The following is a 21,576-nucleotide window of genomic DNA, read 5'->3' as shown; positions in this document are numbered from 1 at the left end:
ACGGGATCATCACCCAGTGCTATTTGCCAATTTCAAGGTAATGTTGTCTTGTCTTGACGTGGTGTGCTGTTATCTGAAAATAATGCTCAATGCACGAAGGGCTACCGTTAGCCCTTCGCCGACTGGGATTTGCCTGGAAAGTAGCGTTAGCTACGCGTACAGCGTTAGCCTAGCTAACGTTAGCTACAAAGCTAACGTAGCTAATATACAAAGCTAGTATATTCGGAATGAGCCTGGGGCTGGATGTTTAGTTTTGGAGTTCAATGTGCCATTAGCATGTGCTGGCTGACTTGACTCCGACCGACTCATCCATAGTGTATACTAGCTTTGTAGCTAACGTTAGCTAGGCTAACGCTGTACATGTAGCTAACGCTACTTTCCAGGCAAATCCCAGTCGGCGAAGGGCTAACGTTAGCCCTTCGTGCATTGAGCATTATTTTTAGATAACAGCACACCACGTCAAGACAAGATAACATTACCTTGAAATTGGCAAATAGCACTGGGTGATGATCCCGTAGATGCGTAATCAAGTTGGATGTATTGCCTCCTCTTGCAACCACTCTTCGCCGGGACTTTTTGTAAATAAAGTAACAAACTGCACCACGCAAAGCGGAGGGCACTGCGAGCAGCGTGTGTGTGCCTCAACAAGAGGAGGGGGGGGGGGGGGGGAGGTCGCACCAGAACAATTATTTCCACTCGCACGAATGCTCCCAATTATATTTTGAGGTTGCACAGATACAATTTCGGTCGCATATGCGACCAATTTGGTCGCAATTTCGAGCCCTGAGTCATTGTGGTCATCTCGCAAGCCTCTCACACTATAGCACACAGTGGCTCGGGAGGTAGAGCAGTCGTCTGGTAATCCGGAGGTTCCCGGTTCGATTCCCGCTCCTCCCGGACAGCTTGTCGAAGTGTCCTTGAGCAAGACACTGGACCCCTAATTGCTCCCGATGAGCAGGTCGGCACCTTGCATTGTTGCCTCTGCCGTCGGTGTGGGGATTTACCATTTTATGTGGTGTAAACCCTTTAGCACATGAATTATGACCATGCTCTGAGAAACGGTTGCGGGCATCATTGCCTAGAGTTGTCCTTTCACACATGTAGCACACAGCATGTGATTCTCTGTGGAAGATGTGTTCGCACATATGGAAATACTGTGCTTGGTTTAGGAGGGATGGTTTCTAGGAAGAGGGGCGGGGCCTAGGAAGAGAGAGGGCAAGACGCAGGAAGCCTACCTCCTCCACCTGTGTACAAAAGATCATAATTTTAAATATTTATTTATATCAATGGCATCTAAACTCAACATCTTGCAAATGAGGGCAACCTCAACTTTTTCTAAAGGTATGAAATTATAATAATGGTCTTCTGTACAGAGTGAAATAAGCAAACAACAGTATTCAATACAAGTATTATTCAATACAAACCAGGGTTTTACGCTATGAAACGGTATATAAATTGTTTACAATCGATCTAAAACGTTTGTATGACTCATAAACTGTTCATTTATGTTAAGAATTTTGGATGAAGAGTAAACAGCATTTCATAATATCTCTCATCCCCAGTCAGACAGCGGAGCAAACTGGCCAGCATATCTTGATATTTCAAAAGGCTCCCATTTAGATTAGATTGTACTTTATTATCATTATATTTGCATACAACGAGATTTGGGACTCAAACCTAATGTGCAGTAGTGGAATATAAAAAAAAATCACACGGGCAATAAAAGAGAAACATAAAATACTATACAGAAAGTCAGAAACATAAAATACTATTAAAGAAACATAAAATACTATACAGAAACATAAGATACAATACCAAATCATTGCTTTATTTCAATGCATTATTGAGCAACAGCTGATATATTTGACAAATTATGACCACTAAATGATCGTTTTATGCAGGCTAAAACAGTGAAAATCACATGTTTAATATGAATGCACGTAGTGATGCACGATATATATCGGCCGCCGATATAATATTGGCTGATATGGCTGTTTTTTTACACATCGGTATCGGTCCGATATCAAGATACACCACTGCAACACTTCCGGGATTCTGAAATCGGGGAGGAGATAGCGGGGGGAGCATATGAATGAATGTGGACGAGAGCCGTGATGTAAGTGGTTGCCGATACGGCTGTGGGGGTGCTAGAGACATGATCGAATAGACGTTTATGCGCCTCAATCTCCTGAACACGGCGTGACCCATTCCTAATCGATCAGAACTAAATCGGCAGAGAAAAAGCCCATTTTAAAGCACCTATTCCGCATGCACATGCGCAGAGTGCCCAAGGAGTCTGGACGATGCGAGATGACGCACGAATGAATGTGGACTGTTCCATCAGAGGGCGGAGCTTCGGTAGTAATGTGAGTGGCTACAGACCGCTGCACTTAAATATAAACATTAGTCTACCTGGAGACTCAATGAGGTAATTGTAGATGTCGCCATAAGACGCGTCTGGCCATTTAGTGGGATAATTTTTTCATTATCCTGTTCGGCTGAAAGGACACTGGCCACCGAAGCTCGCCCCTCTGATGGAACAGTCCACATTCATTCGTGCGTCATCTCGCGTCATCCAGACTCCATGGGCAATCTGCGCATGTGCATGCGGAATAGGTGCTTTAAAATGGGCTTTTTCTCTGCCGATTTAGTTCTGATCGATTAGGAATGGGTCACGCCGTGTTCAGGAGATTGAGGCGCATAAACGTCTATTCGATCATGTCTCTAGCACCCCCACAGTCGTATCGGCAACCACTTACATCACGGCTCTCGTCCACATTCATTCATATGCTCCCCCCGCTATCTCCTCTCTCTCGGAACGCAGTGCACACTTAGTTACACTGTGCGTAATGAGAGTATCTCTCTGTCTCAAACTTCACACTATAAAAACAAACTGGATATTTGGATAGAGTGTGTGTGTGTGTGATCTTTGGCTGGTAAAAATTCTGAGTGGCTACTCACTGGCTACTGGCTAGTGACTTTGGAAAACCACTAGCCACAATGGCTGGTGAGCCAAAAAGTTAATGTCGAGCCCTGTTCACAACCCATATTTAGTTTTCATTGAACTATCAGTGGAAAAAGGCCACGCAACATCTTTCACTGTGTGAATTCTGTGAACAGGGATCTGCTTGTGTTCCGACATGGGTTCAGTTTGTCATTACGCGGACTCGGGTGCTGGAAGGGTAAACTCTGCGTGGAATAATTAGAACTTTTGCGTTCACATTGGCTCAGTGACAGTGGCTCAGGAGGTAGAGTGGTCGTCTGGTAATCCGGAGGTTCCCGGTTCGATTCCCGCTCCTCCCCAGCAGCGTGTCGAAGTGTCCTTTACTAGACTTAACCCCTAATTGCTCCCGATGAGCAGGTTGGCACCTTGCATGGTCGCCTAAGCCGTCTGTGTGTGAATGAATGGGTAAAATGCGAGGAACAAATTGTAAAGCGCTTTGGATAAAAGCACTATATAAATGCACCATTTACTGTAAATACAGCCCAATTAATGTGCAGTTAAAGGAACACGCCAACTTTTGGGGAAATGTGCTTATTTGCCATCTACCCTGGAGTTAGACAAGCAGATACATTACATACCCCTTTTCTTCTCTGTTCATGCATTAGGCTTAGGGAACATCCAGTAGCTTAGCGTCATTCACTGGAAGTAATAATAATAATACATCTATTTTATATAGCGCTTTTTCAGGTGCTCAAAGACGCTTTACATGGCAAAACAAAACTACGGCAAAACAAAAAACAGAACAAAAATCAAATAAAACCAACAGAATTAGAGGTCAAAAGCAAGATTGAAAAGGTGGGTTTTGAGGGTTGGTTTAAAAGATGTCAGGGTGTTTGCATCACGGATATGGCTGGGGAGGGCATTCCAGAGGGAGGGGGCAGCAGCAGAAAAGGCCCTGTCGCCCCAGGTCCGGAGCTTGGTCGTGGGAGGTGTTAGGAGGTTGGCATCTGCAGACCTAAGGTGTCATCTGCATAACAATGAAAACGGAGGCCATGTTGGCGGAGAATTAGACCAAGTGGAAGGATGTAGAGGAAGAAGAGCAGGGGGACCAAGTACTGAGCCTTGGGGGACACCATGAGTGATGGGGGCAGTGGGGGATTTGCAATTGTTGATGGACATGAATTGGTGCCTGTGTGAGAGGTATGATTGGAGCAAGAGGGGGATTCCGGAGATGCCAACGGAGGACTGGAGACGAGTGATGAGGATGGGGTGACTGATGGTGTCAATTGTCAAAAGCAGCGCTGAGGTCTAGGAGGATGAGGATGGAGAGGGAACCAGAGTCGGCAGAGAGGAGTATGTCGTTGGTGACCTTTAGAAGAGCAGTTTCGGTGCTGTGTCTGGTGCGGAATCCGGATTGAAAGGTATCATAAAGGTTATTGTTGTCGAGGTAGGATTTTAATTGGGAGGCAATGGCTCGCTCAATGATTTGAGAGGAAGTGGAGGTTGGAAATGGGGCGGAAATTATCAAGGGTTTCAGGGTTGAGTCCGGGTTTTTTTAGTAAGGGGGTGACAGAAGCAATTTTGAGGGCGGGGGGAAATAGGCCAGTGGTCAGAGAGGAGTATACGATGGAGGTGATTAGGGGAGAAAGGGCAGGGAGACAAGCCTTGACTAGGATGGAGGGGATAGGGTCCAGGATGCAGGTTGAAGTTTTCATTGTAGAGAGAGAATGGAGGATAGGTCCGATGCGGTGATTTCAGTGAAGGATGTAAAAGGGGGGTTGGGCGGTGGAGGGGGGGTTGAATCCGGAGGGGAGATAGTGTTGGCGGAGGCAATTGTTAGTTGGGTGTGAATTTTGTAAATTTTAGTTTGGAGATGTGACAGATAGGAGACACATTTACTGACCGTGAAGGAACAGGAGATTGTGTCAGAGGGTTTAAGAAGTGTGTTGATGGTGGAAAACAGAGTCCTGGGGTTGTTGCTGCCAGACTGTATGATAGCGGAGTAGTGGGAGGAGCGTGCAGAGTTGAGGGCGTCTTTGTAGAGCTGTTGATGTTGTCTGTAGGCATCTTTATGGACAGTGAGACCGGTTTTATCGGATAGCCGTTCGAGCGGGCGGCCCTTGGATTTAAGGGTGGGTGTAGGTGATCGGTGTACCAGGGGGCGGAGTGAGTGAAGGAGACAGACTTGGTTTTGATTGGGGCGAGCTGATTGAGACAGGAGGGGAGAGAGTGTTGTTGTAGATGTTGACCAGGTCTGTAGGGGAGCCATGCTGTAAGAGGGAGGCATCAGGGATGGTGTCAGTCAGTAGGGAGGAGAGAGAGGAGGGGTGGATGGATTTGAGATTACGGAATGTTATGGAACGCATCTGCTTGATTGGGGGAGTAGGGATGAGAATGTCCATGGTGATAGCCAGATGATCAGAGATGGTGAGGTCGGAGCAGGTGAGATTACTGATGGAGATGCCAGATGTGCAGACCAGATCCAGTGTATGACCTTTCTTATGAGTGGGAAAATCAACATGTTGGGTGAGATTTAAAAAGTTTAAAATGTTCAGGAATGCTGTGGCGGTTTTGGAGGTGTGCCAGTGTAGCCTAGTTCCCAACAGTCACGAAATACACTCCAAATACAACTCCAAAACTTTCCTGTAAACATGCTGTGACCTGTGTATTTACCACGTGGAGAATTTTTTTTTTTTTTAATGCGACATTTTTGTTTTCTTTTTTGTATTTTCTTTTTTTTATTATTTTTTAAACACACATATAAACAAACATGACAACACACGATAAGATACACAAGCATTAATACACAGTGTATATCCAACGAAATTACCATTTATACAAATGTCTTATACAGGATATACCCCTAATACCTGTTATCCAAAAACCTACACACATATGCTCCAGCTCGAACCCCCCCCTCCCGGACCCCTCTTTGGATAGTACATCCATTATCCCCCGCTCCTAACCAGACACTACCATTATAAGCTAGCTTTTATTCTCTCCACCACTTCTAACCACATTGTCATTTTGGATTCATTGATCACATTTTTGTTTTCTAAGCAGATATATACTCTGATTTTAATTTTTTTTTGCTGAACCACTGCTGCCTGGGCGCAGTGATTTCATCACCTCAAAAGCCCTGTTGCTTTTTGAAAAAAGCCCTGCTGCTTTTTGAAAAACGGGAGTTTTGAGGTGATGAAATGCAGTGGCAGCAGTGGTTCGGCAAAAAATAGTTCAGAGTATATATCTGCTTAGAAAACGAAAATGTCAAAAAAAAATCTTTTATTTCTCCAGGAAAGTTTTGGAGTGTATTTCGTGACTGTTGGGAACTAGGCTACACTGCAAGCAACACCTACTTCCAGTGAATGACGCTAAGCTAGGCTAATGGTGCGGCTGTTCCCTAAGCCTAATGCTGAGAAGAATAGTGTATGTATCTGCTTGTCTAACTCCAGGATAGATGGCAAATAAGCTAATTTCCCCAAAAGTTGGCGTGTTCCTTTAAGATCAGTGCTTTTTAAATTGCTGCATATTTTGACGAACAATATCACTGACCCTTAGCTGCCAGCTGCTGACTTGTTGTACAGAACTTGTAAGAATGCTTACAAAAGCGTTCAGCTAAATGTAAATGGCTAAATGAGGGGCCGGGTCCACATCTCTCACTGTTCAGCTAAATGTAAATGGATAAATGAGTGACTGGGTCCACATCTCTCACTGTTCAGCTAAATGTAAATGGATAAATGAGTGACTGGGTCCACATCTCTCACTGTTCAGCTAAATATAAATGGATAAATGAGTGACTGGGTCCACATCTCTCACTGTTCCAGTGTACAGAGTAACAGTATAAATTCTGGCATATCTTCCTGGACATTTTACATCTACATTTTACATTCTTACTGTATATATTTTTGTCTGTATATTTTAGAATCGTATATACTAGGGATGTCTGATATTATCGGCCGATATTGGCATTAAAATGTAATATCGGTATCGGTTTTCAAAAAAGAAAACATTTTATTTATTTTTTTTACATTTCTATAACCTTTATTTACCCAGGCAAGCAAGTAAGAACAAATTCTTATTTTATTTATTGTCAAAAGTATGCAAAATGTTGTGTTAATTCTAGGGATGCACGATAATTATCGGGCCGATAATTATCGGGCCGATATCAGCAATTATGACGTCATCTCGATAAACCCGATAACGTTATTAATAGCTCCGATAATATATAATAAATTTTTTGGTTAAAAGAAATCCGTTGTTGTGGGTGGATTTGGATGAATGGCGCTTGTTTTTATTATAGCCTCCTCCCGTTTTGCCAGTACTGTGGTATGACTGACAGCGCACGTGGTTTAGGAACAGGGAGTTTTACACAAATCCAGCGCTCCCTTTCTTGGCTGTGACGTAGTCACGTTACATTCGGAGACAGACAGTCGATCTGCCAATTACGTCCCTCCGCTTGCACCCACCTCTTCTTCTTACCACCAATCAGAAGCTCTCGTTCGTTTATTTACCTCCGGATTGTCGGCCATTATTCTACTCGGAGCTATAACGTTAGCTGCTCCCCGCCAGCCACATTGACAAGTACCAGCGCTTATACATTACTGGCAAATGTCTTGTTGCACTTGTGGCAACGAGTGTTGTCAGCATCGACTTTAGTAAAATAGACCCAGACTTTTTTTGAGGAATTTAAACGTCGCAAACTAATCTTGTTGGCCGTTTTCTATCTCTCCTCCCTCGGTCTCTCTCTGCTTGCGCGAGCCGGCTGTGCTCTTACACACACTCACTCACTCACACACACATTCACTCACTCTAATTTCTCGAGTACCGATAGCAGTACCGATGACGTCGGAGCTTATAAATACTAAAAAAAATAAAATGATAAATGATAAAAAGAAAATATATACATTTAAAAAAAATTATAATACAATAAATATCGGATATCGGCTTGAGGAGCATAAAGTTATCGGTATCGGTATCGGTGTCAAAAAAATCAATATTGTGCATCCCTAGTTAATTCCACGACAAGAGATATGTAATGTTAATTACCTGAAATTATTCCGTTTTTGGGGGGGGGGGAACCCTGCATATATCGGTTGATATCGGTATCGGAAATTAAGAGTTGGACAATATCTGTATATCGATAAAAAAGCCCATATCGAACATCCCTAGTATATACATATTTTAGAATGTATATCCTTGACTGTATTTTTCTTCTTCTTTTTAGATTTTTTACTAGGTAAATGTTTATTGTGAGCAATCTGTGGTGCTAAATTTCCCTCGAGATCTATAAAGTACTTCTATTCTATTAAACACACCCCATAATGTGTCCCCCCGTGTGTGTGCGTGTGTGTGTGTGTGTGTGTGTGTGTGTGTGTGTGTGTGTGTAACCAGGGCGACCAAGGGTGCCAAAGGACACACCGGCCGAGGAGGAGGAAGGCTTCGATGCCCCGACCCAGTCGTTCGAGTCCTTCCTCACATACGACGCCCCGACGCCGGTCAAAAAGAAGAAGAAGCCTTCGTCCTCGTCACACGGTCGACCGTCTCACCCCTCCTCTTCCTCCTCCTCCTCCTCCTCCCACCACACGCGTGCCCCTCAGCCTGCGTCCACGCCTGCTGCCTCCTCTTCCTCCTCCTCTTCCTCCAAGGCCAGCAAGGCCAACGGGACAAAAAGCAACAGCAGCAGCAGCAGGAGGAGATCCGAGGCGGGCTCCACCCCCGCGGCGGTCGTCCCGACACCGGAGAAGCGCAGAAAGGTGAGGGGAAGCGGCGGGAGGTTTCTGCACGTTTTGAACGTCGCCGTGGGGTCTGCCCGATTTGGGGGGAAAACAGTGTTTCCCACAGGATTTTCAGGGACTATGGGGGGTGAACCTCCGACCCTCTAGGGGATTTTTTTTTGTTGTTGTACATTTTAAAGTTAAATGCATCAATCTGGTGCACTTTGAGAGCAAAATAAAGAGGCTAGATCTATGATGAACTTTGTGCTCAAAACACAAAATCGACTAGACTAGTGCTTCCCAATCCTCTCCTCGAAGCACCCCAGCCGTTCAATGTATTTGTTAAATTCCACCACCAGCACACCTGATTCAACTTAACTAGCCCTTTATTAGTTGAATCGGGTGTGCTGGTGGTGGAATTTAACAAATACATTGAACGGCTGGGGTGCTTCGAGGAGAGGATTGGGAACCACTGGGAGCATACATTTGAGCCATCAAAGAAATGAAGCAAAAGTGGTTACCTGTGTTGAACTGGTTTATTTTTTAGAAAATAAAAAAATATAGTGGATTACTATTACGACTACTACCACTGGCAATACTACTGATACATCCCTATTGGCAAACTTTATATTAAAAAAGAAATAAAATATATATATATATATATTTTAGAGCTGGGCATAGATTAATTTTTTTAATCTAGATTAATCTACCTGCAATCCTGGAATTAATCTAGATTAATCTAGATTAAAATGGCTCAAAGAAGAAGAAAAAAAGTCTGCCGAAGGCGTTCAAAATAGGTGTGTTCTACCCAAATAATGACCAGAGTAGGAGATTTATCCTCTCCTCTTCATCTGAGGAGTCACTAGCTGTTCTATCTCCTTGTTCAACAGCATGAACATGTCTCTTCTTTTTGTAATTTCCAGTGTTTCTTTTAAAACCAGATTTATCGTAATTTTCTGTGCCCTTCCTTTGATGCCATTAACATTGTTACACTGATATTGACAGCTCTCTCCAGTGTCAAATCACTCTCTGTCAGTAGTTTCTTCTGTGAACCTTCATTTCTTAATCCACACACAAACCTGTCTCTCAATGTGTCTTTTAGTGAATCTCTAAATTCACAATGCTGCTGACTGGTTGCTCACACACAGACTGCTGCAGAAGCAGGTTTCTCAACAAATTCAGTGCAAGCTCAGGCCCCGTTTAGACGGAAACGCTAGCAGGTGAATCCGCAAAAATATTTTTTCGGATGTGCCTTTCGTTTATACGGAAACAGCGTTTTTACGGGGTGAAACCGCAAAAAAGTGAGACTACCTTCCAGGGTGGAATTCCTAGAAACGCAAAAGCTTTGCGCTCTCGTCTAAACTGTTAAAACGTATAAATCTGATAAAACGATGACGAAAGGGTTGTCACGGCTCTGGTCGCGCGTACTGCTTACGTCACAGGTAGCAGGTATGCGCCAGTAGCCGAGACGTAAACAAAGCAAGTATGTCTGACTTATATCAACGGAGATCACCTGAAGGCTACATTGGCAGTACTTTTAACCCTTTCACTGCCACACGACAGAAGGTTAACCCTTTACTATCACACAACCGGCTGTCGTGTGGCAGTGAAAGGGTTAAATACACAAGAATCTGTCCCGCGGCGTGAGTGGACCCACTGTCTGTGAGTGACTCTGCTTTGGTGCAATCACATTCCCCATCCACAGTCTGCGAATCAGAGGCAGAGTAGGGCGGGTCTTCACAGCACGTCATGTGACATATGCGCCAATCGTGTGACAGTGGGGCTCCGTCGTCTCGAGTCGTTACAGCGTCGTCTGCACGCAGAATTCCATCCCAAAACGCTCGTCTAAACGTAAAATTTAAAGTGAAACCGCAAGATGACTTTTGCGGTTTCTGTTCACAAAACGCTCGTCTAAACGGGGCCTCAGTGTAACAGTTCCATGAATGAATGAATGAAAAACGTTATTTAACAGATTGCAGAATGGGTACAATACAGTACGGCTCAATACATACAATTGTTAAGGGGATGCAGACCAGAGAAAGACGTTTGTCTTGTTTACATCAGGGTCCCCCATTTTCATTTATTTGCTCCACATTGTCATTATCCCCTTTCGTGACTGTGATGCACTGAGTGAATCCACAGTCACTTGCTCCTCAATAGGAAACCAACCTAGATTTACCATGAAGGACTGGTTCTGGCCGAACCGTTCGTTATAAAAGTATCACAGAGAAATTACAAAGGTACTCACAGTTGCACGAGGGTTTCGGACAGAGATACGGGATGGTGCGCATGCGCTGTGATCACCCAACGGCGGAAATAATGTCGTTTTGAGCAGTTTATAAAAATTATTTAAAATGTTTATTAGCAACGCAGAGCTTTCAAACCATCCGAAACCCTCGTGCAACTGTGAGCACCTTTGAAACGTCTCTGTGATTCTTGTATAACGAACGGTTCAGCCAGAACCAGTCGTTCATGGTAAATCTAGGTTGGTTTCCTATTGAGGCGCAAGTGACTGTGGATTCACTCCGTGCATCACAGTCACGAAAGGGGCTACATTGTCATCAAACGGTCCAATATTTCCAATAACCCAAGCCATTTCTGTTGTAAACACTCACGATAGTCCAGTCGATCCTTCCTTTAGTGTGTAAAGTGGATTTCCTCCTCTTGTAGATGTTTCCCAGTGCCGCCCGTATCAACGTGAGCTAACATGCTAACTCGCTAACGGTAATAATGTAAACAAAGCTTGCAACGGACTTCTTCTTTCTTGCATTGTGCAGATTCAGACGTCCTCATCGCCGAATTGTGTTATATCCTGAGGACTTCTTAACCTCACCTGTATAACAATGATTACCGGACCACTACTTTAGTTTAACACATTATTCTGACTACAGCTCCGGTAGTGCAATCACTTCCTGGTACCACAGCTGGGAACTACGGCAAGTATTTAAGGACAATACAGACCCAACGTTGAGAAAAAGATTAACGGCGTCAATTATATTATCACGCGATACTAGTCTCGCGATAACGCAGCACGTTAACGCCGTTAACGGCCCAGCTCTAATGTTTTTTTTTAGTTACATTTTCTTTTTTTTTTGGTTCAGTATACAACTGTGGCGGGACTAATTAGACTGTGGCGGGTCATTAATGGGAAACCCTGGGGGAAATATCGAATTGCAATTTTTCGGACCGATATTTTGCTATTCAATTTGTGATATAATTTATTTTTAAAGCAGCCCAATGGAGATTTATTGAGAGAAATGAGGCTTGCATGAAATGATACTCCCATGAAGCGTCCGTTGGGTTGCTTTAAAGTCGAGCTTCAGTTTAATATTCATCTTGTAATGGATTTAAAACGAACCTGACTACCGCCAGATGGTTTTTTATCACACAACCATCTTACGTCTTCAGTTCACACACGGTCGTTTCACGTGTTGTTGTTGTTGTTGTTGTTGTTGTTGTTTACGTAGCTACCTTGGGCTACTTCTGATTGGTGAGCATGACTGACACGCAAGAAAAAAAAACTTGAATCAGTTCAATAATCGTTCAGCCCTATTTCTGCACGTTTTGAACGTCGCCCGTGACACAGCTGATAAGATGAGATTAGGGCTGACCCCTATTAATCGATTAGTCGACTAATCGGTCGAAAGGGGCCGTAGTCGACTGGCCAACCTCTTAGTCGAATATAATAAAAAAATTTTTTTTTTTTTTTTTTTTTTTATATTTTTATTTAATTTTTTATCATTTTTCTCAAAAGAAAAGAGGCATAGAAGCGTGGCTAACTGCCTACGAAAACAGGCACAGAGGCACTGAAAGAGGATTTCACCCATCTAATGAACACACTATACTAGACAAATATCAAGATGTATCCATCAGTGGACCAATTGCATGCTTTTGCAGAGGACAAGAAGCCTTCAGTCGACTCCTTCAGACATTAACACTTTGCTTGCCGGAAGACGCTTTTAGGCGTCCTTCCCCGCCATGCTCAAGTTGCCGAAGACGCCGTAACTCGTCTTTGATATCAATATTTCAAAAATCTGTGATCGGATTCATATTTCCCATCCGCTGGCCTGAGACCCACCAAAAAGCCCCACAGAACCCTCTAGCGGCTCAAGAGCGCCATCTGGTGGCCGATCGGCGCAATCGCCAAAGAGGATGTTACATGGACGATGTGCTATTCGCCCATATTACTTCCGGGCACTCGCTATAGGTTCCGGCACTCTAGCTCGTCACAATACATAGCGATCCGTTGCGAATAACTCGATAAACAACATGATTTGGACGTATATACTATTATACAAGCTGGAAATGGACCCGATATTTCTATATCCCATAATTAGAAAATGTCTGTTCCACGCTCATCGCCCAACGGCGCGAGGAAGATACGGTAAGATTCAGTGTTATTTTTGAACGTGTTCGATATAAACTGCTCTGATGATCATATCACCCACACTAGATGAATGATATAACGCTGCCCACGGAATTATAAACGATCCCCCGCCCATCCGGTCATCATCAGATGATACGTAGAAACTTCTAGAAGTACGTCCAATTGAAATTTTTTATCTCGCACAGATTCCTACCAAACTGTATTTCATCATCAATATAATGCATTTGGGGCTATAAATCACGTTCTGGAGAAAGCTGCAGAAAGAGATGAAAACATACTTATACTTTAGACCATATTTTACTATGAATATGTGAATGAAAAAGTTTAACGTTGCTACACAATGAACAATACATATAGGACCTTGAATGGGCCCTAATAATGGCAATCTGGCAATAGAATTTAAAAAGTTATAGCTCTGCAAAGAAGGGGAACTTATCCATGTTAAATAGAGCTGGCAACGGATGGTATATCATGAATTTAGCCTTAGGCAATCAAAGTGTTAAGCACCCCCACAGCCCAAATGGAATGATAAAAAAAAAAAAATAATTAAATTTAAAATTAAAAATATTATATATATATAGGCCTATATATATATATATATATATATATATATATTTTTTTTTTAAGTCGACCAATAGTCGACTAATGGCAAATTTTGGCCAATCCTAGTCGACCATCCAAATCCTTAGTCGGGGACAGCCCTAGATGAGATAAGATATTCCTTTATTGATCACCTTAGGGAATCAATAAAGAAATATAAATAACAAGATGGTATTCATATCTGAAATGAAGAAAATAGTCTTCTACTATCATGCACTCTTGCACTAAATAATCTTCGTAGCCTATATTACTACCTACTATACTAATATCTCTGCTACTATGCACTGCAGCGCCAAAGTTTCAGCACTGTTTGATGAACATTGTTACTCGGCTGAAAGAGTTGTACCCTTCCTGCTGACTTGTCGTACAGAACTTGTAAATCACTTTGGATCAGGGTTCGAAATTAACGGGGGCTTGGGGCAAAATGCCCTCGAAAATTGACCAAATGCCCTCGAAAATCAGTTAAGGGGGGCAAAAAAAGCCCCCGACAGTTTACTAATTATATATATGCTCTACAGTGCGAGCATTTCCCTCGTATTTGCCCCTAATAATATGTGTGTGTGCAAACCGGAAAAATAATTTACTTGCAGTGTGCGAGACAGACGAGTGATTGTGAAGATTACAAAACAGCTCCGCTGTTAATAGTTCAGATTGAAACTGGACTGAAATTCAGTTTTTGGGTGGAATGTTTGTTCCAAGGAGGAGGGAGGCGGGGCCCGCTGCGTGTTACAGGGAGATGCTTCCAGGCACTTGAGAGGTGCGAACACAGACAGAGCGCTCTGCTCTCATCAAGCATTACACTGCTATCTTAACGTTAGCAAGCTAAGCATCTGCATAGCGCGACCTGTGTAACGTTAAGTAACTTGTGTTCGGCGGGGAAAGACCGTTCCATTTGTAACACAACTCCAATTTGTAACATCCAAATCCGATCCCGATGCGCATTTCCTTCATTCCACAGCGCTGAGCGTGCAACGTATTTCATTGATCGATCTGGCCAGAGCCTATACTCACAAACGTTGCGTGTGTGGGGTTTTTCATCAATTTGAAACAAGCCTCTTGACTGTTGGAATTAGGGATGTTAAAAATAAAATATCTAATAATATTATTCAATATTAGACATTCATTGATCCAGAGGCAACCGGTTATTCGTCTGCTATTTGTAGATATATCAAGACAACAACACAACTTGCCCTCAGGGACAATAATATTTAATCTATTTAGATAAGAGTATGTATTATTTACAGATAATTGAAGGTACCTCAAAACATGAAACCAAGCCATGATGTCACACATCGTGTGTGCGTGTGTGTGTGTGTGTTACTTGAACAATTGTCACTGTGCTCCTAAATTTCTGTGTGCTCCTAAATTTGTATTTAGATTTTATTTATTAACATTTTATTTAGGAGCACATGTGCTCCTTGGGAAAAAGGTTAGCGTAGAGCCCTATATATGGAGACATTAACATTACGTTATCAAACATAGGGACGAAGACTGTAAAAAAAAAGTGTCAACAATGTTTTATAATCTTTGTTAATTTTCACTATAAAAATGTTGTGCCCCCGAAATACAAAAAAAAGCCCTTGAAAAAAAATGTTAATTTCTAACCCTGCTTTGGATAATAAAAGCGTTTAGCTAAATGACTCAATGTGATATGTGATGTATTTAGGGCAGGTTGGTGTGTTCTTGCTGCCCTCTGGTGGTCAGAAAATGATTATTGACCTTTTAAATGTTATATGTGATGTATTTAGGGCAGGTTGGTGTGTTCTTGCTGCCCTCTGGTGGTCAGAAAATGATTATTGACCTTTTAAAATGGACGGATCTAAAACAAGGTGGTAGCGCTGTACTGATTAGCCTAGATGCAGAAAAAGCATTCGACAGTGTGAGCTGGACATTTTTATATAAAACATTGATGAGGTTCGGACTGAACGGGAGGGCGATGAAGATGATCAAGGCGCTATATCAAGAACCGACAGCGAGGGTTAAGGTGAATGGCAGCCTGACGGATAGAATCAGATTAGAGAGGGCTACCAGACAGGGATGTTGTCTCTCACCAACGCTCTTCGCCGTTTTCATAGAACCACTGGCACAACTGATCAGACAGACCGAGGACATTAAGGGAGTAAGGATAAAGGGAACGGAATATAAACTAGGCCTATTTGCGGACGACGTGATAGTATACATGAGGCAACCAGACAAGAGCTTCCCGGCACTGATGGATCTACTGAAGGAATATGGCCACTACTCAGGATACAAACTAAACGTGACAAAGACACAGACCTTAGCATGGAACTATACCCCAACGACGGAAATTAGGGAACAGTACGGGATAAGATGGGGCATGGACAAGATTAAATACTTAGGGGTGAACATCACGAGAGGGGTGGGGAAACTGTTTGAGGCGAACTATACACAGATAAATCAGAACATCAAGAGAGACTTGGAGAGATGGACAGTAATGCCCTTGGACTTCAATTCAAGAATAGAGGTCATTAAAATGAACATACTAGCAAGGTTACTGTACCTGTTCCAATCACTACCGATACAAATACCACAGAATCAATTCAGGGAGTGGGACAGACTGATATCGAGGTTCATATGGGCGGGGAGAAGACCACGGGTCAGATATAAAACACTACAACTACCAAAGGAAGAGGGAGGGATGGCAGTACCCAGCCTACAAGATTATTATTATGCAGCGCAACTGAGAGCAGTGACGTGCTGGTGTAACAACAAATATGAGGCAAGATGGAAAGACATTGAAAAAGAAGGGGAGGGATACAAGGTACAAGCTCTGGTGGGAGATAGGGAACTATTTAAAGAAAAAGAGGGACTGTTAGATCCTATCACCAAATGCACCTTGACCATATGGAACAGAGTAGTAAAAACACACAAATTAGAGAAGCAGTCAGGGGTTCTGAGATGGATAGCACATGACAAAAGATTCAAACCAGGGAGGCTGGACCATGGATTCAGGAGGTGGGAGAGGGGGGGGGGGGGGGGGGGCAACAGCGATATGCAAAATGATATAGAAGGGGGAATTGCAAACACTACAAAAATTAAAGGAGAACTTTGGACTAGAAAACAGGGACCACTTCAGATATCTACAGATTAGAGATTACTATAATAAAGAAATAAGAGGGGACAAGGAAGAACAGAATGGAATAATTAATTAGGATGATAGTAAGGGCATACGAAGGAGGGAAAGGAAGGGTAATATCAGCACTGTACCGGGCTATAATGACCAGCAAGGGACACACGACTGATTATATAAGGGAGAAATGGGAGAGAGAACTAGAGATAGGAATAACAGGGAAGGAATGGGGGAACATATGCGAGGTGCAACATTCAACAACAGGATCGAGGATATGGAAAGAGTTTGGATGGAAAAACATAATCAGATTCTTTATAACCCCAGAGCTGAAGGGAAAATATGCACAAAGAGCATGCTGGAGGATGTGTGGGAAGGAGGGGGCAAATCACACACACATATTCTGGGGATGTCAGAAGCTGAAGGGATATTGGGAGGAGATAGGGGAGGCAATGATCAGAATATTAGGATACGGGTTGCGTGTAGCTTTATGCCAAGCAAGCAGTGCAAAAATTTACCGTAGTGGCATGCAGTAATGCGCCTTTCATTTTCGCGGAAATAGGCTGTCTATTGCCATTCTCTTTGACAAACTCTAACCTTAACCAGCTCCTTAACAACGCCTAAACTTAACCGTTCTAACCTTAACCAACTCCGAAACAATGCCTAACCTTAACCTTAACCTTAACCATGCCTAACCTTAACCATAGAAATTATATTGCCATTCTCTTTGACAAACTCTAACCTTAACCAGCTCCTTAACAGCGCCTAAACTTAACCGTTCTAACCTTAACCAACTCCGAAACAATGCCTAACCTTAATCGGCGAAAGAATACACGTTAAAAAAAAATCACGTTAAAAAATATTTTCGATGGGATTCGAACTCGCCAGCAAACAAGCCATAGGATCCACAGCCATGTGTCCTTGCCAATTGAGCTATTTGTTGGATACTGAATAAGGGGCGGTGACTTATATATATTGAGCTCCGCTCGTGTCGCATGCGCGGGCACCTCGCGCGAGCACGCCGGCGCACGCACGCACCTGAGCGAGCACGCCGCCGCCGGTGCACGCACGGTAGCATTTGTCTGAAAAGAAGGGCGCTTTACCGCACTAGCGTGCGGTGACGAATGCGGAAGCATTTTTGCACTGCTTGCTTGGCATTAACGTACAGGCAGAGGGGTTACCACAAACAGGACTGGTGCTTTACTTAGGAGACCTGACACACGAGGGAATACAAGGGGGGGACAAATATTTAATAAAGATAATGTTGATAGCGGCCAGAAAAGCAATAACAAGACTGTGGTACAAAGAAGACCCACCGACAATAGCACAATGGGTAGGAATAGTGGAGGAGATACAGGATATGGAGAGGATAACACACATGCTGAGGTTACAGGAAGAGAAATTTGGAGAAAGATGGGGAAAGTGGGAGGATTACAAGGGGAACGAAAACGACATCACAGAGGAAGAACCAAATGCATCACAAGAGGGCGAAGGGTAAAGGAGGAAAGAGGTTCAAGGAGGGTCTCTGAACCCATGTCACACACTTTTGACTTAGTTAGCATTTTCTGATTTTATTTTTTATTTTTTTGGGTATTACAATTGTATTATATTTTTTGTACTTTATTATTTATGTCTGTTTAACAATGTTGTATTATGGGTTCCATTTTTGTCTAAGTGTTGTTTGTCTATAAATGTTAATAAAAATTTAAGTTAAAAAAAAAAAAAAAAAATGGACGGATCTGTGTATAACTCGGTATGAATGGTCTTTATGTCTTTGTATCAGGCGGTGGTGGATGTTGCTCTGACTCTACCCGATATCCCACTGCCAGCCATCCAACCCAACTACAGACCTCTGCCCTCCCTCGACATCACGCCACTGTCCCCACAGAGACGCAAAGGTAGTGCCCCCTCATCTACCTACGTCTGTGTGTTTGGGGTGTTTGGGGCGACAGTGGCTCTCCGACGGTAGAGCACTCGTCCCGGTGATTGGAAGGTTCCCGGTTCAATTCCCGACCGCTCCCTCCTGGGCAGCGTGTCGAAGTGTCCTTGACTCCTAATTACTCCCGATGAGCAGGTTGGCACCTTGCATGGTTGCCTCGGCCGTCGGTGAGTGAATGGGTGAATGTGATGAACAAAAATTGTAAAGCGCATTTGTATAAAAGCTGCTATATAAATGCACCATTTAGCATTTTGTGTGTGGGTGTGCGGTGCACTGGTACACCCTGGAGGCCTAAAGGTGTTGTGCTTGTTCATTCGTATCATACTTGGCATGTAAAATGGCAACATGCTATTTCTCCTCGGAACAAGATTTGACTGTGCATGACCTGCCCCCCCCCCCCATGTCTCTTTCTCTCCCCCCCCCCCCATGTCTCTCTTTCTCTCCCCCCCCCCCCCCCATGTCTCTCTTTTCCCCCCATGTCTCTGTTTCTCTTCCCCCCATGTCTCTGTTTCTCTCCCCCCATCTCTCTCTTTCTCTCCCCCCATCTCTCTCTTTCTCTCCCCCCATCTCTCTTTCTCTCCCCCCATGTCTCTCTTTCTCTCCTCCCCATGTCTCTCTTTCTCTCCCCCCATGTCTCTCTTTCTCTCCTCCCCATGTCTCTCTTTCTCTCTCCCCCATGTCTCTCTTTCTCTCCCCCATCTCTCCCCCCCCCCCCCCCCCCCCCCCCCCATGTCTCAGTTCCTGTGTCCACCAATGAAGAGGAAGACTCCGGGTTCACGGGAAGACGCTTCAACTCCAAGATGTCTGTCTACTCCGGAGCCAAGACCGCCTACCTGCCCAAGATGATGACGCTGTACGAGCAGTGCATCCGTGTGCTGCAGAACAACATCGATTGTGAGTTCTCCTCTCCTCCTCTCCTCCTCTGCTCTCTTCTTCTCCTCTCTTTTTCTCACCGCTGCTCCTCTTCTACATCTTTTCTTTTATTATTTTTTTTAGCATTTTCAGCTTTTTTGGTCAACGCAGGACCTTTTGGCCACGCAGGACAGACAGAGGAGAGAGGGTGAAACGGGAGGGTAAGACATGCGGCATATGGCCACCGGGTCGCGTCTATTCTTAACCCAACGCATGTTTGCTTCCGCGTTCGCGTTTTGCTAATCTGATTGGCCACTGCCGTTTCTGGTGCGCTCTGATTGGCCACTGATGTTTCTGGTCATGTGACATGTGCGCCCAATCGCGTAAGCTTAACCGGCGAAAGAACTTGCCGTCACACGATATCGCCCGCTGCTCTAAGACAAACTCTAACCTTAACCAACTTCGAAAGAGTGCCTAAGCTTAACCGGCGAAAGAACTTGCCGTCACACGATTGGCGCAACCAGAAACGTCAGTGGCCAATCAGAGCGCAAAACGCGAACGCGGAAGCAAACATGCGTTGGGATAAGAATTTAGGCCACCGGGTCGGGGAATCGAACCCGGGGCGACCGCTTCTAGACTCGGCACGCTATGTGGTGTGCTACTGGAGCGCCCCTCTTCTACATCTTTTTATCCACGCTGTGTGTCCATGATCTCTCTCTCTCTCTCTCTGTCTCTGTCTATCTCTCTCTCTGTCTCTCTCTCGCCTTTCTCTCTCTGTCTCTCTGGGACATTCTAAAGACAAAAAGAACATGATTGGATCTCGTAGTGCTGTGTCACGTTGAAGCATTTTCTTCCCCTTTTTATTTGGACAAAAATAGTAACCGCAAATGTCGGTCTAGCAGTGCCGAACTTGAGTGCTTCACCCTCAGTGCATAGTAATGTATAGGCATAGTAGATGGAAGTAAAGTACATAATATATATATATATATATTTAATATTATTTGAGATATTGATTGAAGTGTGTCTTTAGCCGATGGTGGAAAATGATGGGTGGGTTTCAGCTGTGGTGGGAAGTTCATTCCACCATTGTGGAGCGAGGGCAGAGAATAGCCTTCTTCTCTTTGATGACCCCCCCCCCCCCCCCCCAGGAGCTCGGATAGGAGTAGGTCTCAGGCGGCCAGAAGATGTAGAGCGTAGGGGTCTTGAGGGTGTGTAATTAGAGAGCATTGGCAGGAGGGGAGCCGTTCCCCTCACCGCACGGTATGCCAGGTCGAGGACCTTGAAGTGGATTCCTGCGGCAATGGGAAGCCAGTGCAGCTCTCTGAGAAGTGGGATGATGTGTGGGCTGACTTTTTGGTAGACTGGAGATCAGACGGGCCGCTGCGCTCTGTAGGAGTTTAAGTGCCTTGGTGGCGCAAGCCGGTAAACCAGCCATTGCAATAGTCTAGGTGAGAAATTATACTGTTGATTGCAGGAGGAGTTGGGCGTCTTTTTATCATTTTTACGTTGCTCAGGAAGGATCTGCAGGTTGTGGTCGTTGAGGCGAGCAGAGAAGCAGCCAGTCATTACAGGCGACGCTCTGGGAGATGAGTTCTGTTTTGTTTATTTATTTTGATAGAATTTTATTATTGAGCAGAATTTAAAAGAGCATACAATTGCAAGACTGTCCACAGGAGGACAGGCACAAAAACACTCGAGAGCTTGTTTCCATTGTGGTCCCATAGTGCGTGTGCAGAGGTCAGTGTGTGAATAAACAAATGTTTTTTTAATAAAGCAAGATAAAACATGGAACATAAAAACATTACATTACCTTCACACAAGAATACAGTAAAATAACACTAAAATTACAGTAAATGTCATTCAGTAATACTAATATATTACTAGCGATACCGGAGTCTCAAGGCGAGCACAGAAAGACTCAGAAGAAGCTTCTATCCCCAGGCCATCAGGCTGCTCAACGAACAATAAACACTATGCAACAACCATCAAATGCACACAGCACACACATCCACACGCACACACTCACTTTAAACAAACATTATACAACGGCAT

At 43.9% G+C, this 21,576-nt stretch overlaps 1 protein-coding gene across 1 annotated transcript in view; it reads left to right on the top strand.

Annotated features, from left to right (window-relative positions):
• The window catches only part of eloa (elongin A), a 51,429-nt gene that overhangs the window by 17,111 nt on the left and 12,742 nt on the right, over positions 1 to 21,576 (top strand). The window contains exons 5-7 of the mRNA XM_084311791.1: positions 8,336 to 8,697; positions 18,517 to 18,631; positions 19,411 to 19,566. Of these exons, the coding sequence (XP_084167917.1) occupies positions 8,336 to 8,697; positions 18,517 to 18,631; positions 19,411 to 19,566 (633 nt within the window). The remainder of the gene's footprint in view (positions 1 to 8,335; positions 8,698 to 18,516; positions 18,632 to 19,410; positions 19,567 to 21,576) is intronic.

The sequence above is a fragment of the Notolepis coatsorum genome, assembly GCF_963971535.1.
Source record: "Notolepis coatsorum genome assembly, chromosome: 4".
Lineage (NCBI taxonomy): Eukaryota > Metazoa > Chordata > Actinopteri > Aulopiformes > Paralepididae > Notolepis > Notolepis coatsorum.
The sequence above is the reverse complement of the archived record's forward strand: the minus strand, read 5'-3'. Positions and strand labels throughout refer to the sequence as shown.